The 24558-nt window shown below is 34.8% G+C and overlaps 1 protein-coding gene across 2 annotated transcripts in view; it reads left to right on the top strand.

The window, feature by feature from the left end:
* Positions 1-24558, top strand: part of LOC150095824 (uncharacterized) — a 229852-nt gene that overhangs the window by 163351 nt on the left and 41943 nt on the right. For both annotated transcript variants that reach the window (XM_090408904.1, XM_090408906.1), the window contains one exon: positions 10166-10327. In XM_090408904.1, the coding sequence (XP_090265030.1) occupies positions 10166-10327 (162 nt within the window). The remainder of the gene's footprint in view (positions 1-10165; positions 10328-24558) is intronic.

A 24558-nucleotide genomic window follows, 5' to 3' on the forward strand; every position in this document is an offset into this window, starting at 1 on the left:
TGTTCTGAAAGCTTGCGCTGGAGAGTTGTCTTCCGTTCTGTGTCATCTTTTTTAATTCTTAGCTGTTCGACTAATATATATATATTCTTTGAAGTTAGCCTATATTCAAGGTATCACGAAGAAGGGAAACGGATCTTTACCTTTCAAATTATCGTCCAGTTTATTCTCACTTCATTTCCTTCTGAAGTAATGGAGAAGACCATTAACTTCAACGCCACCTAGATCCATCTCCCTTCGACTAAGGAAAGACTGCCTGTATGGATTCCACTCTCTCTCTCTCTCTCTCTCTCTCTCTCTCTCTCTCTTCATTCTACTCTCTATTAAGTAGAGATTAGCTGGATATGGGTGATATCCAAAGTACATATCGCCACCTTTAGACATATATCCGAGAAAAGTGTAAAGAAATCGCGTTTGACAAAAAGACTGATTAAGCGAGCTGCATCTTATGGAATATCTTTTTACGTCTACAACTGGGAGACCAGCTGTCTCGCTGATCAGATATTAAGCTGGAACTTGGATGAATTTCTGTTAAACATCCCCGTTTTTTCATCTGCTCTCTTTTCTATTAATAACTTCCTAAAGTTGAATGTGAATCCAATTCATAGTTTTGTTAATGATATCACATTCTCCCTCCTCATCAAAACCTCAAAACAAAAAATCATTTCTGCATCACTAATTCTGATCGGCAAACCGTTCTCCAGCGATGTTTTGATAATTCTGTTAAGATGGTGGTTTGCAGTCAATTTAATATAATTAAAACCCTAGTTTAATTCTAGTTTACATTTAACAAGCAGGGATCTTTAGACAAAATGAAACTTCTCTTGGGATAACTCGGACTTCATGTTATAAACATCTTACAAGTATCGTCTTCTCAGCCTCCAAAATATCAAGTTTTCACTCGTTAGCTTACCTATGAACAGCTGTTAACTCTATATAAAGCACAACTCCGTTCAGTCATTAAATACTGTTCTGATAGCTGGGATGAGGCCCCTAAGAGCTCCTTAAAATCCTTAACTTGGTGTGTACGGAAGAAAATACATAGGTTAATGACTCACTCGTCTCTCAGCAGTTACTCTCTTTCCCACCGACGTTTGTTCGCTGCTGCTTGCATTTTCTACAGATATCTCCTTGGACATCTGATCATAATTACCATCGATAATTCTCTCACTGCCCTTTAAATCTGTAAAAGCACACGCAGCGACTGCTCTACATCTCTTTATTGTTAACCCCCAATAACAATTTTTTCTCCTTGATCATTGCCATTGATCAAATTCCTGATTTGTAGCTTCAAGAAGTGAACAGGATAATATAATATGCTAACAGGATAACATAAAAAGATTACCTTATAACTTCCCGCCAACAGTTTTCCTCCAAATTAGTCTGTTATATTTTAAGACTCCGATGGCTTATATTTCTGTCTTCTAAGACACTTCTAACTCACTACTAGATCGCGGTCTGCTCTGGTGTTTTACCTGGCATCTTGTCCTGAAACATCTCTTTTGCTCAAGTTTCCTCTCCCATTTTGTTGTGACAGCTCTGCGCACACATTCTTCACCGCTAACAGTGCAGTTTGATCTAATCTTTGATCAGATGTTCAGCTTACAATCTTATACACAACTGATTTAGTCTTTCGACTAATTTCTCTGTTTCATTTTGCTTCCCGCAATAGCACCTTTCCAAATTTAATTTAATTTGCCATGTTTACGAAAAAATGTCAAAATAGCTGAAATTTTACTCTTTTTTTTTTTTTCATTTTTTTATTATTATTAACTTTCTAGACTCTATTTAGGCTGCGGTTGATGTTTTCAATGTTCCTGTCTGTTTTCATGACTGATTTATTACAGCATTTATTCAGCTTAATTAAGGAATCCTGAAGGTACTGGATTTATTGAAGAGTATAACATCATCTGCATAAATATGCTGTTATACTCTTAAAGAGCTAAGTTTCATATGTCCGATTTCGATGTCAGGTTTAATGCCACGTTCCTTCATGATGTGATTCATATAGATGATGAATAAGAGTTCAGATAGTGTGAGTCCTTATCTTACATCTGATTTTACATTAAATCATCTCCTGCGCTGTGCCTCCTTTTAATTGTAACTGCTGATTGTTTATGTGTGTTGCTCTGTAAACTGTGTACCATATAATTTTAGTTTTGAACTCTCTTGGCATTTTAAACTGAAAATCTGATGACAGTCCTATCTGGCATCGAACCTGGTTTATTCTTAAAATTTCTCTTCCAGAATTTTTCGCAGCTTCTTCTCATGTATACTTGCATAATTATCTGCAACATTCATAAAAGTTCATCCTTTTTTTTCTTTTTTTTTAATGGAGTTATGTGTAGAAAGCTAACCATTATGATGATAAGCTAATCTTGTCATCATTATAAGGCTTTTCGGTCAAAGGTGAGTGAGCCGGTCTCATACGGAGATAGAAAATTTTCCCTTCTAGAACTGAAACATACAAACTGGCTAGAAGAATATACGCAGTTAACACACTTATATAATGTACTGGCTTCATAGCCTTACTTCTTCCTAATTTAAAATTACCCAAAGGTTAATCCTTAATCAGCCAATGAATTTTAGTAGAAAATGTTTGTTTCCTGTAGAGACTTACTGACAGGTTCAGAACCGTTAGATTAGATCAGAGAATGCATGTGCAGGTTTTCTCTTCCATCCCTCCCTCGGTAGTCAGTAATTTAAATAAGTTATCCAATCAAAAGAACTTGACCAGAAAACAAAGGTCGTATGTGTGCTCCGGTTCCTTTCTAATCCTGATTAGAAAAAATCAGCAAAGTCATACGTATTGGCTGCTCATTATGTATAACGGGCCTAGTTGGCCGAGTGATTAGCGTACCTGCTTTCCAACCAAGAGAGTTGCTGTTCGAATCCTACCATGAACATGGATATTTGTGATTGTCCTGCTGTGGAAAAGAAATCAGTGACCCTCCCACGTTTTCTAACATTTCTATCTAAACTGTATGAAGTGCAGGAGTGACCATGTGATGTCAGATGTAGATAATTAACTATTATGTGTACATCGGTAGTTTTTTTTTTTTTTTTTTATTTCTTTCATCATCGAGAGTAGCAATCCAGTGACCTTTGCATGAGGTATAAGTGAAGGGTCACTGGATTGCTACTTTGCGAAATGTTAGGATTCTCTTCTGTAAATCCTCTCAGTGAGATACATCTGAATTCCTTACCCTCATTTTAAAAGCATAATACAAAATAAGGAACACTAAAATATGATTATTAAAATCGGTTATACACTTTATCATAAAAAACAAATAAACACAGTTTTTTTAAGGTTTATTTACTGAATCTTTATTATAAATTATCAGTGGGTCCTCTAATATACTAAAATGAATTTTGTTTACGATAGAGTTTTAATGCGAAACAAATATTCATATATTTTGATGATGGTGGATTTGATTCACTTCATAAAGAATATGACTGCGCATATGTAAAAGTTCATTTAAAAATCGTCGAAAATTTCTCCCCTTCCTCCGCTGATTTAAAAAAAAAAAAAAAAGCCAATTTGGCAGAGACCTTTTCCATCAAGCAAGAGTGATGTTACGGTTCCATTTCTGATTATTGATTTTTACTGCCTGCTCACCCAGTCGCAGTGTCCGTAATTGTAGTTGTATGTCAATAAATTTAATTTTTACAGACCACGGTTCCTTGAAAGTAGTTACCTTACTAAATTATCAATATTTTGCCATTCGAAAGCCTTTCCTGTAAGGTGTGGAAATGTTACGATTTTAATAATCATATTTTAGTGTTCCTTATTTTGTATTATGCTTTTAAAATGAGGGTAAGGAATTCAGATGTATCTCACTGAGAGGATTTACAGAAGAGAATCCTAACATTTCGCAAAGTTGCAATCCAGTGACCCTTATACCTCATGCAAAGGTCACTGGATTGCTACTCTCGATGATGAAAGAAAAAAATCAAAAAAAGAAAACTGCCGATGTACACATAATAGTTAATTATCTACATCTGACATCACATGGTCACTCCTGCACTTCATACGGTTTAGATAGAAATGCTAGAAAACGTGGGAGGGATTTCTTTTCCACACAGAGTTAGCAGGACAATCACAAATATCCATGTTCATGGTAGGATTCGAACAGCAACTCTCTTGGTTGGAAAGCAGTACGCTAATCACCGATGATGGAAATAAACACGAATAGTCGATGCCGTTATTTTATATCATATTATTCAGCAATGCTTTAGATTCAGATGCGGTTTAGGCAACTATCTTAGCCTAAATAGACGCTTGGCTTTCGCTAATACGGGATACTTAGTTGTTATGATTAAATATCTTACTGCAAAGAAAAAAGGACAGCGAAAAAAAAAAATGAAGAAAGAAAAGACCACAAATACCCTAAACTGTCGGCCTGGCTAGTCGATTGGATACCGTCTCCACTCTGTAACCATTAAGTTGGTTCGAACCTCCCAAATATGGATGTTTGTAGACGTCAGTAGATGGAAAAAATCAAGAATTTCATATTCTTGGCCTGAAAGCACCTTATGCTTATGGAAGGCTTGGAGTAGCTTTAAAAATTCATAAATTACATATTTTATAAATACTTATATATTTTACATATTTTCTTTCTTAAAAATAATAAAAATAAAAAAACACAACAAACTTATTACAGTCACGGTGCCAATGTACTATAAATGTATTGCCGTTAAATGTTTATAACCTTTAAAAAAAATAAATAACGAAAATCATCCTGTATGTGGTATTTGAACGAAAACTGTTATTCCGAAAGTATTTTTGATATTTTTATAAATAAAAATAGAAAAATAACTCATATGCTTTGTGTGAAAGAAATGTTGATGTTGCATAGGAGAAGGTCCAACACAACTTGGGACTTCGTGTGAAATATCTCACGAGTAATCTACTTGTATATAGAGGCTGGTGACGTCACATCAGTTTCTTAACTATCACTATCCCAGCCAGTTTGGTTCTTTAGTCTCATCAGTGGGAATTAGACCCAGGAAGGTACTAAGTTTAAATCAGTACAGTCATTATATATGTTTCCATATACAGGTAGTAAAATGACGTGTCACGGTATTATTAAATTACTCTGGGTCAGAGTTAGTTGTAGAAAATTCTTTCGTTACTTGAGAAAAAATTATATTTTTGCATCAATCCTTTACCCAAGCATATAATTTCTTGTCAAGTATAATGTACTTTATAATGAAGCGAAAAATAAATTTCCACAACTACCTCTTATCGAAAGTAATGTAATAATATGGTGAGACACTCTTTTTTCCCTCGTTTATGAAAAAATATGACTGCTGCGTTGATTTGACCTCAGTATCTTCTTCAGTATTAACTCCCACCGATGACGTTTTAATAATGTTCGTCTTTGGGCTGAGCTGGGGATCTGCTCGGTGTTAGGTTTTTTTCCTGTCACTGGGTAGAGCCGACGTTTGACAGTCAGCGGAGTCACCATTCTGTGGCCAGGAGTGATGAGTTTAGGGTGATCCTTGCGGATCCTCAGTAAGGTTTAGAATCTTTTAGATCACTCAGAGTTTGGAGATGATCCCTGCACATTATGGGATTCGGAAGCAGTTGGTGTGTAGTCGACTAATCGTAAAAATACTTGAGACGCAAAGGATTAAAAATTATACTTTGTAACCAAGCATAAAAACTTTCTGGAAGAACTGCAGGTAATTTCATAAAAAGTAATACAATTCGCAAAATTTATTATTGCGATCGCCAAAAGTTTAAACGTATTTATTTTAGAGAGCGCAGATTTTCATAATGCACTGTTCTCGTAGCTCCAGTGGCTGTAATTCGAACTAACGAAAGCAAACCAAATTCCGACTCAGTAACTATTTCTATATAAAACTATTCATAATAAATATCCTTGCGAGAGTAGTGAAAAAAAAAAAATAAATAAAAGATTTTAGTGAAACACTACAAAATATTACGTTATTTTAGTAACATTGATTATGATTTTGAAGCCTTCGTCGTATTGTGGAATTTCGCGGTAAAGTATTATCACTGCATTATTTTTCAGATACGCTTAGATTCATTTTTAACTATCAAAACAGAAAAGCACATTTAGTTAGAAGTAATTCAGGGTTCTGTCGCCCTTCTAGATTACGTAATATTGCAGTGAGATTCCAGTAGTTCCTAAAATTTCCGCCATGCCTATTGGTTGTCTGAAATGGCGCGAAAAATGTTCCATGTTTGCTCTTTAGAACAGGGTTTCCAGATATAAAAAATAAATAAAAATGCAAAACAATGTATAAAAAAGAATTCGTAAACCCTCCAAAGGGGTATTTACAAACTTTTGTAGTTTCTGAGAGACAAAAATGAATCTAGTAATATAATTTACATAGCAGAATTAAAGATATTTTGATAAAGTTGAGAATGAACTTGAGAAACAATTTGGAGCTATAAAACTTAATGAACATCATGAGATACACATCCCACAAGGTGTCATTAGATTTTGAGGAAGCTCTACTTGGCTGAAAAAGAGCAAGTGTTACCCCTCCCCTCTCCCCCTCCTTTATGGACTGAGGTAATATTTGTTCTTTTAACACCCATAACAAAAAAATAAATAAATAAAATAAAATAACAAGGATAGCTTATAGGAGGATCTGGATGTTAATAAAATTATAAGGGAATCGTAGATGTTTTTTTTTAAGAAATGTGTTTTGAGCTCACAGTTTGAGCCTACTAAGAAACATCAATATTTACACTTAGGCATAACATTCAGTTCTGATTGCGTGTTTAACATCATGTTGCACCATCTTTCACACCGATAATGGTGTGTACTCTCATGGCGCTGATTCTACTGGATATTCACGGTTGTTCTATTGTGTTGAGATCCATAGCACTTATTGCTCCGGCCACTGAAGCGGTTCTTTCCTCGAATCATTTCCCGGTCACATGGCGTATTGTTTTTCTGGAATACTCCATCTCAGTATTGGAATAGGCTCCACAAGGCAAAATGTGCGTTACGAGTCGTTAGTCTATACTGGTAAGATGTTGGCTACTGTGATAGGGGTCTTAATTCTGAGCAGAAAACATGATACCTCCTCTAGAGTTGGAGGTTGATACTATGTACGAGGGAATCATCGAAGGGTGTCTGAACCATGTACGTGGCCTTCATTTGCTTGGTGCATCAGGAATTGCTGCTAATCTGGCGAACACACTTTTTTCTATTCGTGGTCAATTGACGTGCTCCTGACACAGTTTCAGCCATTTCAGACGATGACCTTTGGTGAGGAGATGGTCCTTCTGCTCGCGAACCGTGTAAAAGTTGATGCTGGCAATAGAAAGGTGGAAATGCCTTGTCCGGACTGATTGATAGGTGACGTCGTAATGTGGGGTCATGAATAATGTCGCAGGTGCCGACAAGTCACACTTTCGTCGTCGTTTGGTGGTTTCGTCTGTTTGGCTTGCCACAATTATGCATACTGTGGGCTATGAGAGGCCAACAAGAATTCCTTGTTGACATCTGACATGGAGGTATCTGAAGATTGTGTTGTTTTTGACCTTTGTGTTATTGTTACCTTTTCGCGTGCTGTAACTTTAACACTGGTTTTCACATCATATTATCCAACTATACTATTCGTACTTTTACACTGTAGTAGACTTGGCTAGTCCCAATCTGGTTGAAAGTAGTTAATTCAGTGTTATATCAGTGATGCATTAGAATAAACGGTTTAGAAAATTTCCATGTTTTTGAACCTAGCTAGGTTATGAGATTTACAAAATGATTTGATTTTGTATTTTGCTCTAGGATTTTTTTTAAAATCTATAAAATTGCAAATCAAATAGCCGTTCTTCTGACTACTGAATCTTGAGGTCTTCATTTGACATTTTATTTTGTAAGCTTCGTATTATAGTACAAAATGTTGAACAATCATATATGTAACCTAAGAGCAACAGCTCGTCCAGGTTACGATATGCATAAAGTTACAAAAATTTATGCAATGCATTTTCATTATATACACATATGTACATTCAACACCGTCGCCAGATTAGATGGTATTGAATGTACATATGAAGACCTCAAGATTCAGTAGGCAGAAGAACGGCTATTTGATTTGCAATTTTATAGATTTAAAAAAAATCCTAGAGCAAAATACAAAATCAAATCATTTTGTAAATCTCATAACCTAGCTAGGTTCAAAAACATGGAAATTTTCTAAACCGTTTATTCTAATACCCTGAAGCAAACAGTTAAATATCGCCCTGATGGATCATAAGACAAAAATATAAGAAAATATCCAAATACTATATTGGTTTTATTACAAAAGAAACATTAATACAAAACAATTGCATAATAATATTAATTAAATGTTTGCTCTATCACACAATAAAACTGTTTATAAACTCTTCTAAATTTAAATTATAAGCTATGTCCGCCTCTGTCGATATAGTAATATGCGGTTTTCAGCTCAAATTACTATTAATTTTTAATCCCAAGTAAGTTATTACACTGACTTTTTCTATTTCCTCGCAGTTTCAATTTGAATTTGTCCTGCAATTCCAATCATGCAAAATTTATTGTGCAGTGAAGTTCATTTTGTCTGTTGTATTTCGCAAGTTAAAATTTACATGTTTAGTTTTTGAGACATTCAGACTGAGTTTGTTTGACAGGAACCAATTTGTTACTTTCAAAAGATCAGCATTCACGATGGTTTGCATTTGTTCGGCTGTGTTTGTAGAGAAAATTAGTACTGTATCATCTGCAAAAGTATTTATTTTACTGTTTAAGGTAATTTTACTGTTTAGTTTAAGGTTGCAGACGTCATTGATAAAAAATATTAAATAAAATTGGTCCTAAGACAGATTGAATTTGTCAATCTGTCTCTTGTGGTACACCGCAGTCTACTGTTTTGGAGCTGCTATAGCTGTTGTTTATTTTTACAATTTGTGATCTGGCATTTAAGTAATTTTTGAACCAGTTTAGGGCAGTACCTCGTATTCCTATAACTTCTAATTTTTTTTATTAAAATTTCATGTGATACAGAGTCAAAAGCTTTGTGTATATCTAGAAATACTGTTAATGTTAATTTATGTTCGTCAAGGGAGTTGTAAACTGTGTTTGTGAAGTTCAGTAAAGCATGTTCTGTGCTAAATGTTTGCCTGAACCCAAATTGATTCTTTGAAAAGAAGTTGTTTTTGTCCAAAAATTTCATGAGTCTGATTTTTACAATTTCTCTAATATTTTCGAAAACACCGGTAGAAGGATGATCGGTCTGTAATTTTTCAAGTTATTTTTGTTTCCCTTTTTGTAAATAAGTACAACTACGGCATTCTTAAACTCTGATGGAAACGTGGCTGTCATCAGTGATAAGTTAAAATGTACATTAGAGGTTCCGTTATGTACATTTGGCATTCTTTCACAATGCTATAGTGTTAATACCATCGGATCCTTAAGTTTTGGTTGTTTTTAGGCTAGCTATAACACTTTTGATTTCGTTTTCACAAGGTATATTCATCGGGTATTCTCGTTTTTGTGTACATGTGTCTGCCATTTCCATGTTCTTTCAGTAATTCTCTCGCCAATGTTTATTCAGATGCTTTAAATTTAGGTAGTATGACGTTTAAAAATGAACAGTTTTTTTCTGAATATGATGCTTGTCATCCCTTTTCTAGTTAATGTCATGATATTAAATGATAATTGTTAATAAATGACGTTATATGGATTCAATATGAATGACCTGTAATTTGAATATAAATTTTTAATTTAAATAATTTAAAATGTTCAAATAATAAATAAATAACGAAATGAAGCGAATTTTATTGAATTATTAAATACAAAAAAAAAAAAAATTGGTCCATCCACTGTACTAAAAGGTCCACCCACCTTTCGTGGGTGTCAGTTACATGAAAAAAATAATGCATAATTATATTTGTGATTTTTAAAAACTTAACTCCACCTTTAGGGCAGAACCATCTCTTGAAGGTTGCACATCTACTGTAGTTATCCCCAATTTGTTGTTTTTTATAAAGTGTTTTTTATAAACATGAATGACTTCACCCCGTATAATTTATTTCGTACGGATAACTTCACTTCAAAACTATTTACGATTTAATATATTACTTTACATCATAAAATCTATTTTACAATGCAGTATCATCGCGTAGTGAATTATGACCATATCGTTTTTCTTTTCTCTGTAGGCTGCAAGCGCAAATGCAGGAAAAGTCATCCAGAACGCTCCTATCACAGTAGGGGGTGTAATGGACAGTGGGGAGGGAAACCGTAGTATGAATGGCCCGGGTGGGGCCCAACCCTATCCTCCTGAAGGAGGTCAAGATCACCCGCCACAGGGACCTCCTAGGGTAAGTCGACATCATTTAGACAGTGTACTTATAGCTTTGTAGTCTATAAGATTAGCACTGTGTTCACGCCTTCTTTATATTAAAAAAAAAACTTTAGAAAATAGTATTTTTTTTTTTTCAAGAATCATTTTCGGATGTGAAAAAACTGTCATATTTGCGTGGTCTAAAAAGCTTGCACAGATTACGTGATTGATATCCTCAGCATTTTCGAAATTTCTGAGATTTAAACTTTTTTAAAATAAAATTTAAATAAAATGAAACCATTTATCAAAGTTAGAAATGTGGTTTAATTTTTATCTTCAGTTCAAAAGATAAATTATTTAAAATCAGCTGAAAAGACTTCATTGGATCGTACCTAAAATAAAAGTTCTTCTTGACCCTTCTTCATTTCTAATTACCTGAAGATGAAATGAAACGAAAACATGGGTGAAAGTCTCAGGAGAAATCAACCTACTGGCTGAATTTCTCGTGGTACTAAAATGTAGCTGGGTGGGGGGTTGTAATAGAAAGGAAAATTCTGTCAACACTGCTTTTGTGTGCTGCTCGGTCGATGTCCAAGTTATTTGCAACTTTGCTTTCCCTGCTTCGCTTTAAAACATGTTATATAAATCAAGTAGATGTTAAATCCCGCGTTATTTTAAAAAAAGTGATTATCTTGTCAAAAAAAAAAGTGTCAGTTAACGAGATAACAAAAGGGTTGGTTAATTCCTTTGGTAATTTAGTCGAAATCATTTAAACGATGTACATCAGCAAGTGGGGTATTTTTAGTCATTTTTTTTTCTCTTTTTCACAGTGCACCAATTATTATTATTATTATTAATTGAATTCAATTTTTTAAACTGATAAAATTTAACTTAGAACCGGAGCTAGAGTATTTTGACTTTTGGTTCTAATACTTCTTTGTACATAATAGTCATTGACTTGATAATAATTTTGCTATTCAGAAAGATAAATAAAAACCGTACATTCCCCATATATTTGACAAATGGACCAGTTTTATATTTATATATACACACCATTGGTCAATAACCATATCAGATACAGATAAGGCCGTTTATTATATCTGGTAATTGTGAGACCAGCTAACTCCCCTTCAGCTGAAAAGCTTTTATAAAAGTTCTTCGCGACGTAGACGGCATTAGAGCCCAGGTTTTTCTAACCAAATGTCATCGTTGCTGGCTGAGCTACAGAATGGAATCCACGTCTATGCTTTCGATTCTTTATCGCGGGTAGGTTGGATCCAGTCACAGTGCAGTCTCTCTGTTCCACACACGAAATTGGCCGGATATTGTATACGAGTTTTATATATTGCTTATTTGTGTTTTTCTTATTCAAATATTACCCATTGTTTATTAATATGAATATCTCCCTTTACTATTCCGAAGCTTTGTATCTCGTTCCCTGCCATTTGAATGAAAGAAGAATGGCGCCCTAGTTATACATTTAAAGTTGAACGGTACATTTAATTTTTTAATTTTAATTTAATTAACATTGAATTTTAATTTTTTATACATTTAAGATTTAAATGGAAAAAAAAAAACTTCGACCGTAGGATACGTAGTACATCATCTTACATTATTGAAAATCTAAACCAGTTTTCGTTAAATTATTGCTCGTGAAGAAAACGAAAATGTGAAATAAAAGCAACAGCAAAAAATGTGATGTACACTTATTTGCCTCTTTAGCTCATTCAGCAACGATAGTGTTCTTTGCGGTGTAAGGCCTACGTCTGAATCTCGTCCAGTCCATTCCATCTGCATGCTAAAATACTATAAGTTTACGACTTTCATGAATTATATTGCCATTAAAAGAAAGAGGTTCGATTGGATTGAAATTTGATATGTAGGAAGTTTTATTCAAATTTGTCTTGTTATATCAATTTTATTTAAATCAAACCATTTTACAGGCAAAATATTTTACAATACAAAAAATCTTCGCTCTGTCTGTATATGGAATTTGGTATTTACGATCTGTGCTGAAGTGTTTCAAGTAATTTCAGTTTTGCTTCACATTTAGGTGTTTAATAGCAAATTTGAAAAATTGGTTTTCGTTAGTAAAATTGGGAACACGATTCCGCACTCTGCAGGCATGTGCAGTTACACATTACTTTGTTGGACTGGACTTGCAATGATCATACTCAGTCAGAGATTGAGCATGGTCATAATTGAATGTGGTTTGAACAGTGTGCTCCAGGTAGGAATCTACCAGTTCCTTGAGAAAGTTAGTCTACCAAATACATCTCTCTCCACAACTCTGCATGTAGTAGTATTTTTGTTACAAAATTACCTTTTTCAAAGAATATGGAGATTCAGATTCTTATTTGCATGTGTCGAATTACTGTTTCCCATCCACGTAAAGATCTTCAAAAGATGTCTCCGTATTTTGAATCGCTCAACCTCGAGTCTGTATGGTACATTTTTTTCTTATTGAATATCTTTTGTTTCTTTTGAATCACTTATCTTTTCAATATTTGTGATTGGAGGTTTACAGATAACAGCCCATAGGTTGCATTAATTTTCCATGGATGTCTAATTAAGAAATAAGGTTTAATTAATCGGCGCGGATCCGTAGCTGTAAAACTGCGAGGCATCCTACATCCCCTAAATGTGTCAATCAGTCAAACCCTGAGTGTGCAGTGTCTGTCTATCCTACATCGTGTTTCTGAAAAATCCCACAGATGTGTTTGATTTTGTTGAAATTCAGTGGATTCGTTGGTCATTCCATGTGGATGGCCCTCCGTGTATTACTTGAACCAGTTCTTTACAGTGTTAGTGAAATTGCTTGCTAAAATCTTGTAAGATTCCATTTCAATCTGTAAACAAATGCAGCATTGCAAAGTGCAGGTGATTCCCTGTAAACTGTTGCTATATCACACTGATCGTCATGTGGTCAATGGGAAGGAGGGTCGCAATTTGGACCATCCACACATATTTTATATTATAGTTGTATTATGACATCAACTGTGTTGATGTCGTAATATTAGCAGAATGCGAGCCCTGAAAAGTCGTACCACATCTGAGATGGTCATTCATCACTTTCAACTTGAACACTCTGGTTTGCACAGCACTTATTCATTGGCACCCTGTTAGCATATGGTACTGCACATACTTTAATACTGTACAAGTATGATCATACTCTGACTGACTGAGAATAGTCCTAATCCAGTGCATGCATGTATACGTATTACTTGCAGACTTTTTTCTCTTTTTCGCAGTGCGATATATAGTAAGGATCGGTAACTTTGCTTACAGAAATTAGCAGTTATTTCAAACCATGCCAATGCATGACTCTTTCTACTTCTCCGGACCCATCGTCCACTGCAGACTTAGTGTTCCTTTGAAATTACAAAAAGATGATTTATGACAAAAAAAAAAAAAATGTGGGAAAAGAATCGAACTTTGTTAAGGAGTGCATTTAGAAGGAGGGGATATAATCCCTTCGATTGGAAAAGATCGGGGTTCGATTATCGTCATGGCGGAAGCATTTTTTTAAATTGATTATTAGTTAGCCAATGTCTCCAGGAGATAGAAGGATTTCATTCGTCAAAAGGGCAATAGAATACGCAGTTGACAGACAAAAATACTGTGTACTAGGAGGAAAGCATAGCACACGCTGGCGGTAGATCGTGTGGTATTTATGTAGTAAGTTGAAAAACATGCAGGTGAATATGCAGATTGTTTGCTAAATATGCATTTAATCAAAGCAAATAGTCGCATCTCACATTTAATTAAGTTTAATTCTTATTTATCCAGACAAGCTACTGTACGCCACTGACTGATTTTCAATTGACAGATCTGTTGATGATTTATCGGACTACTTTCATTTTATTTTGTGATTATTAAATTAAATACAGGCCAGTTTTGATGTCTTTACATTTCACACTTTTCCCCTAAAACAATAATAAAATTGTTCTATTAGTAGGTCGATAAACTTCAGAAACCAGTGATGGTAAACAAGTTCAGAGCTTATATATATATATATATATATATATATATATATATATATATATATATATATATATATATGTTTTAATCCTTTTTCCCAAGTAAGTCAAATTGCGTCAGCACATAGTCCAAGTCTGAGGCAACTAGTGGTAAAGGTCGAGTAAGCTTCGATCACTTTCCTTAGTATTTTTCCCTAATGCAAAGCGCGTTGCGGGGATGTATGATGCTGTGCATTAAAGGCAAGGGTCACTACCCAGACCGGTTTCGACCTTCATTGAGGTCTCGTCAGTGGGAGCCAGACCTAAAAATGCCAAGGTTGAAGTAATGCAGAGCTTATAAATTTTACCTAAACAAGTTGCCACAAGGTGCTTTGAACTTATTAAATAAAAATCTCAGAATGAGAGTAAGATGTAGAAAGTTTTTTACCTTGCGTATATACTATGTTAAAGATACCAAGCAATTTTATAAGCTAGGTTTTAATCCTTTTTCCCAAGTAAGCAAACAGACAAGTAAGTCAAGTTTGCGCCACTGACGAAACCTCAATAAAGGTCGAAACCGGTCTGTGTAGTGACCCTGGCCTTGAATGCATAGCATCATACATCTCCGCAAGGGAATGTGCTTTGCATTAGGGGAAATACTAAGGGAAGTGATCGGACCTTACTCCACCTTTACCACGAGTTGCCCCAGACTTGCACTACGTGCGGACTCAAACTTGACTTGTCTGTTTGCTTACTTGGGATTAAAACCTGGCTTATAAAATTGATTGGTATCTTTAACATAGTATATACTCAAGGTAAAAAAACTTTCTACATATATATATGCTAAAGATACCAAGAAATTTTCTTGGTATATATATATATATATGTAGAAAGTTTTTTACCTTGGGTATAATATAATATATGTTAAAGATACCAAGCTATTTTAAACCTGGTTTTAATCCATTTCCCAAGTAAGCAAATAGACAAGTAAGTCAAGTTTGCGCCTGCAAGTTGTGTAAGTCTGGGGCAACTCGTGGTAAAGGTGGAATAAACTCATATATATATATATATATATATACACATCTTAAAATATAAAAAGAAATGTGACTCACTATGATACTATGGTTGACTGCATTTTGTTTTCTGAATAAGCATTCTTCCTAAGAGCCAAACTTGTCAACGATTATATCGCAGATTTACATCGGAACAATCACATCACTAGCAGACCTGTTTAAGCATTGACTGTGGAATGAAAATTTTAGCACTTGATTATTTTGACCGGGGAAGGACAAAGACAAATACATTGGCGAAAGTATCGTTTTGTCATAACCGTATCATGACACACTTGAAGCGCCATTTCATTAAGTTAATACTTTATAAAGTATTAGTTTTTAGCCAATACTTGAATTCTCCAAATATTATCTGCCTTGATTGCATTTTAAAACGGCAAGTTATTCGCAACAGTACTGCCAGAAATGCATTAACAGTTGAAGCAGAAAAAATAATTTTAAAAGTTATTAATGATGAATTTGTGCAAACGCAAATGAAATAGCCGATACACGCCGAATTTTCGAAGAATGGAAGGAAAGATTTTCAGCATGCGGTAACAAGAAGTTCATTCCTGCACTTAAAATAAATGCTGCATATATTTTAAGTGCAGGATGTGAAGCAAAGTGAAGAAGACAATCTGGAGTTTGTGCAAGATCAATTAGATGTGCTACAAGACCAAAGTTAGCTTATCCTTGCTGTGAGAAATGGTACAATATTATTTATAGTTTGCACGTTTCACGAATATTACTAGACTGGAGTGTCCGGATACTACAACTCGAACACGATTACGGGCGCTCCAATTAACGATATAACGTGTAAATAAAAAAGCCGAGTTTAAATGTAGGCTAAAAGATAATTACTTTAGCAGGAGAGTAAATTCAAGGTGAAAATCTGTTGATTCGGGAAATAAAAATTTAGGTAAGAAGTGGTACAATTTTACAGCTAATCTATTTCACTATTTTATTATTAGAAATGCTAAAGAATAACGACTTCAGTTATCTAAGATGAAAGCGAATGAGGATAATTTATGTGATGGGAGTCAACTGTCATCATTTTGAATGAAAACTGATCAAGAATTAAAAGCATTTTGATTGTCTGTTGAGAAAGCGGTAATAATCTACTGAGAATTTAAATGATCATCAGCAAATTCCTTTTAAGTACCCTCAAGGAGGGAGGGGATACAGTAGTTCTACATTATTTAGTTTATACTACATTACCACTGACTTCCTGTCAACGGTCCTTCACCAAATTAGTCTATTATATTTCGGTCTTGTAAAGCACTTCTCACTGCATCAATCCATTTCGATCTTGGTCTCTCTCTGCCATCCTGCTAATTTTTAAGTGAATTTAATGACCAAAATTGGTAGTAGAAATCCTTTCTATCCTTATCAACTCCTCTTATGGGGAATATTTTTTTTTTTATCCTTCACAATATCTGAATTGGGCACCAAGTTCAACTTTGATGCGACATGCAAAATGTCTGCTTTACTTTATAAACCCGAGCAGGCTGAATTATTGAAAAGTGTAACAAACAATATAACACTAGCCATGGAAATAATGACTGATCTACTCGTATATTGCGCATTTCACTCCCGGTAGAGTGAAAAGAAAAGGTGGCAACTCCTGTCAAATCCTTTTCCTCTTCCTCATCTCTTGATAGAGCGTAAAGCATAATCCTTGGGTTATCCACGTATTACCACATGCACTGAGATTCTAACATAGCATGTATACATATAATAATTACATTCACATTACTATTATCTGAATGTATACTAATTACATTAGTATACATTCACATTAATATAATCTTAAATTGTATTTTTAATTTATTAATAACACGATAGATGGATTCTTTATAATATATAAACAGTCTAATTTCTTTATTTCGAGTTTGATTCATTTCCAGTTTTATATTTGATATCACTAAAGAGAAGTTCTGTTGCCTCAGTTTAAGAACCATAAGAAGGTTTAGTGATAGACAAGATTGTTTTTCTTTCTAGACATATTACAAGAAAATAATATGCCACTATACCTCGCAGTGGGGGAGGGAGAGGTCCTAGATCTTAACCCTTTAACATACAAGGACGTCTGTGACACGTCTTTTGTTTATTGCACCAAAATTGATTTTGAATTTTGGTTTCACATATAAATACAACCGAATAGAGACGCTAGACAATCTTGTGCCTATTTCCTTTCAGCCGAGAAAATTTGCCAACGGCGTGTATCGGCTATTTCATTTGCGTTTGCACAAATTCATCATTAATAATGATGAATTTGTTTGCACAAATTCATCATTAATAATGATGAATTTGATCCAGTAAATCACCCTCGCCCAAAAGTTTGCACAAATTCATCATTATTAATGATGAATTTGATCCAGTAAATCACCCTCGCCCAAAAAATTGGCAGAAAAACGACCGCTTTCTGATTTTTAATTGGTACGTTAAGGGGTGGGTACTATAAAAGTTCTGAAGGCCCCGATAAAATAGTAATAAGGTCTCCAAGGGCGTACGAAAACTTGTTGCGCCACTGAATAAAATTCATCCAAGTAATAACAAAGTTCAACAACGCTACGTTATAAATGTTGGGAATCGTTTATATGTTTTTTTTTTTTTTTTTTGAAAAAAAGACATACTTTAAAACTTAATTTAGTTGATCATATTTTTACTTTGTTCCTCGCCTGTCGAAGTAACTTATCGCCAGTTATGCAGTTGCTTTCGAAGGTTGTGTGTTTCTTGCGGGAAATGTGTGTGTGTGTGTGGGGGGGGTCGCAGCATCAGTTTTCCAGCTGCTGTAAGATAAATCACCACCTAAAATGCCGCAACTGTTGGCGAATTTAAAATTTTTCTACTTGAATCTGCGTTCTTTTTTTGATGTCGGTTCCTTCTAATTCATCTTTCATTACTGTGCTTCGGTGTTTTGCTTTGTTCATCCACTCAAAATGTGAATGACTTTATCTGTTCGTTACTTTCATTTAACAAATAACCAGAATACAGATTACGGTAAGTTGCTCGTGATAAAAACACGTTGCTGTCAAAGTAGCCCTGATTTGTTTATTTCTTCAGGTATCATTGTCTCACGCACAAGAGAGCCAACAAAGACAACTCAAGGTTAAATTACGAGGAAGGGGTGGAGAAAACCGCCTACATAAACTTCTGCTGTTTGAAGCGCGATTCAAGATAGCTGAAATCGTGTTGTTTTTGTCCAGTAGAAACTGCCGCAAGTTACCGCAAGATTTGCCCTCAAGTGTTGTCTCATACAGTTAGGAAAGTCGCATTCACTACTCCGAGGGGGGATGGGCTGCAAGGAAGGAGTGGTCCCGAGGAGTTTTCTCACAGTCCCTTATTCCCTCCCCCCTACACACATCCCCCAAGTCGTGCACAAGACCGCCTCAGAACATCTGCTGTGTTGTGTGCGAGTACTCTTGCCTATATTTGATCAAGTGGGAACTCGCACAGATGTCTTGTGTTTATTGATAGCGATTACAGCAGGAAGTTCGATTATTCGAGGTGACCAATCAATAATGGAAAGAATGGAGGTGACGAACCCAGGCATTAATTAATCAAGAAACTGCCAGCAGGAAGCGTCAATACCGCTATTAAATCTGTCGTCGGTTGCTCTTTGCAGGAAGTATAGGAAGGTTCGCACTTGTGTCAGAATAAAGACATTTAACAATTTTTCACTTATTACCAAACGAACAAAGTAATAGCGGGTTAAAATTTCTCCACGCCTCTCTTCATATATTTACTTATATCGGTAATTTTTAAAGTAGAAATTGCGAAACACAGAGAACTTTGAAGATATTTATAACGATATAATCGATGTTCTATCCATAACGATATGAAAAACGCTGAGCGGGCGAATTTCTTCACGTCGCAATGGCATTTTGCACTATAAGAAGGATGGAGAGACAGATAAGCAAAGCTATTACGAAAACAGAAATTAAGAGAAGGAAAGAAAGTTAAAGAAAATTTGATACACGATGCCAGAAGGAAAAATAACAAGAGAGTGCAGAACCCGCGCATTTGGAGAAAAACGAAAAGGGGAGAATCACTTATAAGCAAAGTAGATCGAGAAAGAGTGAGTTTTAAAGCCTGTGCTGCCCTACAAATACATGCTTGAACCACGAAAGGGAGGCACTTCGTTTTATTTTAAAACCTGTATTATATATTTTTTGCTTGTTTGTTTTTTGTGTTTCCAAAAGTATATTTTTATATGCAATATTGAGAACTCTTAATCTGTAGCTAAATTGGGAAGGGGCGATGCATTTTGGAACTTTTAGAATTGATAATTAGTAGGCTCTAACAAGAATCTGCAGTCATACACTCCAGCTTATGAAATGAGAAAACAGCGGGGGGACTGATTTTTGTTGTGGCAAAAGATTTATTATTTATTAGGATTTCTCGAAATCTGAATGGTAGGAGGTTTTAACCAACTCGTGCAACATTCATTATTAAGGAAAGAGGGTTTATTTAAACCCATGGAGACAAAATTGGAATACAAAACCAACCAAGTAAAAGTGAGAACTGAAAGATGGAAAATTCCTTCACAGCATAGAAGACAGCGCTGACAGCAACTTGACCTGGCAATGGTTGAGAAATGGAGCACTAAAGAAAGAAACAGAATCGGTAATTTTTGCAGCACAAGAACAGCCATTAAAACCAACGTTATGAAGGCGAAAATACAAAAAATTCAAGAAGACAGTAAATGTAGATTGTGCAAAAAAGAGAGGAAGAAACGGTAGACCATATTATAAGTGGATGCAGCAAAATCGCATAAATTGAGTACCGCAAAAGGCATGATAACGTAGTTAAGATAATCCACTGGCATTTATGTAAGAAGTATGGATTTAAAGTATTTAAAGACCTATTGGAAGCATAAAGTTCACCAGAAAGTGGCTGAGAGTGAAAAAGCGAAAATACTCTGGGATTTCAAAATCCAGACTGACAAAAGCTTGCAATGTAACATACCCGATATAACAGTGGTTGAAAAAAGTGAAAACAAGGGTTTTCGGTTTATCGAAATATCAGTACCAGGAGATAGTCGGATTCACGACAAAGAAAATGAAAAAATTACAAACTATCGCGATTTGCAAATCGAAGTTGAACGAATCTGGCAAAAGAAAACGAAAGTTGTTCCCATAATAATAGGTGATTTAGGCGCCATCCCTGAAACATTGAAAAAACATCTAGAAGCACTCTAGTTAGATGGATTAAAAATTGGGCAGCTGCAAAAGGCCGCTTTGTTCGACACAGCTTTCATTTTCAGAAAGTATTTCCACAACTCATAGGCCCTTGGGTAGGGATAGAATTAGTGGAATATAACGAGCCTTTTACTTAGGAGTAAGGAAGCAAATCAAGCTTTGATGAATATTATATATGGCATTGATGAATATATATATGTGTGTGTGTGTGGTTCCCACCCACGAAAGGTTATTAGTAAACGGTACATCTGTACTGTGGGGTGCTAAGGATTTTTTTCCCATTTTTATAATTTTTTTTTCTATTTTTCGTTTATTTTATTTTTTTTACTTAGTCTGGACACCTCTAGAGGCCAAACATGGAACTTTTTCTAGCCAGTTCAGGCCTCCAGTAAGCGGGCTCATTGGTGGCTCCTTATTCTGGAGACCGCCCATACCATTGGTAATGCACAAAACTCAAACTCACACAAGCATGAACAAAAGCACTGCGTAAAGAAGAATAATTCCTTGCACCCCTTTCCTTGAAGTGTTATCTCAGCATCTAAAACGAATAAAAGAACTTAAAATATTTTATTGATTAAGACCAGTAACCGTATAATAAGGAACGCGCTCTTTTTAACACCCGAACATCCAGAAATGATTTTTTTTTTAATGTGAAATCCAAATAGAAAGCATGAAATTTAGTCCGTATAAGTTAAAGGGAGATGGTAAATCCCGTTTTATTTTATAACCGGGTACGAACATATTATTTTAGCTTCCGTATTTTTACAATGATCTGCTTCAGCCTTTCCCAAAAAAATAGTAAAATCGAGCCAAGTGCATGCTTGAAATGTAAATAACTGTAAATAAATGTAAATAAACCCGAATACAGAGCGTATGAATTTAACCTTAATAAGGTATAACAATTGATAACATGAAATCTTTATTAAATACTCAACGAGGAAGAAATTTTTATAAGAAAAGTAGTGAAATATTAGGTAAGCAGTGTTAATATTAGGTTGCATCTTATTGAAGTTTGAGTTACAGTACGAAACTTTTGCTGTGTTTAAATTTCATTCATTTAAATGTGAGAAATAACCGGTTAATAAGCTTTTGTTGTTGTTGTTGTTGTTGTTAGAAGTTTGTAATTCACGCGAGTCTTTATTTGCAGTAGTTATGTGTTCTGAAAGATAATTCTGAGTTTTTACTTACTGCAAAGCAAAATGAAACTCGCTGGCCTTTCAAACCATCCCTAAATCTTTTGTTGCATTTCGGTATAAAAGCCAATTGTGAACCGAGAAAAATCCCATGACCTTGAGTTCTACAGGATATTCTTTTTGGACGGAATAATGCCTGAAAGAAGTATCTAGTATAACAGAATTGTAACCTTTAAGTGCATAAACATGTTCCTACTGTTTTTTTTTTTTTTTTCTTTTTCGGTCTACAGTGATAAATGTTGTTTATTTATATTAGCCTGTTATTTAGTCATTTGCAGACGATTCATAATCGATAAGCTGTTTTTCGGTTTCTTGCATACTTGGAATAGGTATAGTACACTAATGCAAAACTTGGCATATAATTCAAACGGTTAGCTATGGCTTAACATTTTATCTTTTCCATCCAGCGTGCCCTTAAAAACTGGTTTTCTTTTCTTAGAATCTTTCGTTACAGGTGCTGTTATTCTATTCATTTAATCTCTTCTTGTTCTTAGAACGACAGCCGACTGGATGGTTTTCTAGGCCGTCTAATATCGTAGTAGCTGCTACGGGAGATACTCTTCGGTTGTTCCATCAGGTGGGTCTCATGCGTTGCCATGGATGCAGTCGTTGGCTTTGATACGAGGGCTTTGTAACTAAGTTGGCCTTTGTCCAAGCGGCTGGGTTTGCTTCAGTGACCATGAATAGCGCTAAGGCGGCGCTCTTATTCCCTTTGGAAGACTGGTCAGCTACAGGATGACAACGTTATGTTCCTAGCACCCTTATGTTCACTGATCCTGTGGCAGTTCTGTGCTTTTCAGAATACACAATGGAGTTCACCTTGGCCGAGATTGAACTTTTCTTACCTATGAAGGTCTAGCATACAATAATCGGTCTGGTTTGGAGTTCTGTTGTGTGATGCTGAATCCCCCCCCCCCTTCCTGCCTCCATGAAAGTTATAACTTTTATTTCAACTCGTCTTAGATAATTATCATTTTTAACATATTATTTGTTAAGTAAACAATCATTATACAGTATAATAATATTAAGAAAAAGCCAACTTTTTCGCATTCTTTAATATTCATTCAATTTTGCAATTAAAATAGTACGCTCCAGATAAACACTGCCTTATCATCATTATGTTTCCAGTTGTTCATTAGCACTTTCAGCTTTTCGTTTATTTAACTTTGATGAAAGAAAACATTAATGAAAAAATAAATTTACTAGTTTAATTTTCAGCGGAACACAATTGCATTTTGCAGACAATGACAAAAGTAATTTATTTCGAAGAAGAATGTGTGCACTTTAGTTTGATAATCTCGTGTAGTTTTCTGAAGTGTATCTTGGCCGCCTGCGACGACTGCTGGAACTCCATGGAGGTGTCCTATAATAAAAGTAATAATACTATATGAATATGGATATTTTTTATATCAAAGTTTTTAAATTGTCATTAATAGTTCTCTACTTATATTTTAAACCTATCGAAACCAAATATTCTTTTTCGTGTAAAAAGAGTTATTACCAGGCCGTCGTTAGGTGCATGATGCCGGCAAACATCTACAATTTTGTTGCTCCTAAATTCAAGAAAAAATTCAAGAAATTCCTAAATGTTTTAAAAAACGGTGTTTTTATGGCTGAGATACAGTTTAAAAAACATGATAAAAACTTTTTACGGTAAGAATATCAACACAATATAATTTTTAATATTTAAAGAAAATACCAACATAATAATAAAACACAACACTAAAATATAGTTTTAAAAATAATATTTATGTATTTTTTAAATTTTAATATTCAATTAAAATTAAATATATACTTTTCTGGCCCTTTTTACTGCAAAATAAGCAGTGATTAGCGTATCCGCTCTCCAGCCAAGAGACTGAGGGTTCGAATCCCGCATAGGCATGGATGTTTGTGATTGTCCTCTCCCGTGTGTTCCTGAGCTTCTACTCGGTTGTAATGGTACATTTTAAAGAATAAATATTTAATGATTTAAACCGAGATAAAATATGAAGTTTTAATGAAAACATACAACTAGTTTCAGCCTTTTACAGCGTTCTTCAGGTATCCACTAAAGGTAGAACACAGTAATAAAAATTGAAGTTACAAAAAACTGAGAATTACAGCAAAAAATGCAATACATAATTAACTCAAAAACGTTGTATTTTTCAAGTTGTTCTATCTAACGCGCTATTGTTTGTTGCATGCGAGCTTGCAAGTTTTCGTGAACGCCAGTATTGAACAACTGCAGCATGGCTATCAGGGATGTTGTAACTCAAATTGTTGTTCAAATGTTCAGGATTAAGGGTGATTTCCCTGAATTCCACGATTTTCCTTTCAAACTCATCACTGCAGCGAAAAATGAAGGCTGTAAAAGGCTGAAACTAGTATCATTTTCATTAAAACTTCATATTTTATCTCGGTTTAAGTCATTAAATATTTATTCTTTAATATATATATATATATATAATATACATCCGAGCTTGATTTGCTTTTTCAGCCTTAAGTAAAAGGCTGGTTATATTCCACTAATTCGATCCTACGAATTAGCCTACGAGCCCAAGGGCCTACGAATTGTAGAAATACCTTCTAAATATGAATGCTGTGCCATACAGACCAGCCTTTTGCAACTGCCTGTTTTTTTTAATCAATCTAACTCGAGTGCTTCTAAATGTTTTTTCAGTGCTTTGGGGATAGCGCCTAAAGCACCTATTATTATAGGAACAACTTTCGTTTTCTTTTGTCAAATTCGTTCAACTTCAACTTGCAACTCGTGATACTTTGTAATTTTTTTCAGTTTCTTTTTCGTCAATTCGGCTCTCCCGTGGTACTGAAATTTCGATAAACTGAACACCCTTGTTTTCACTTTTTTCAACCACTGTTA

This window comes from Typopeltis vanoorti, chromosome 19 (assembly GCF_054136105.1).
Source record: "Typopeltis vanoorti isolate ZY-2024b chromosome 19, IOZ_Tvanoo_1.0, whole genome shotgun sequence".
Classification (NCBI taxonomy): Eukaryota; Metazoa; Arthropoda; class Arachnida; order Uropygi; family Thelyphonidae; genus Typopeltis; species Typopeltis vanoorti.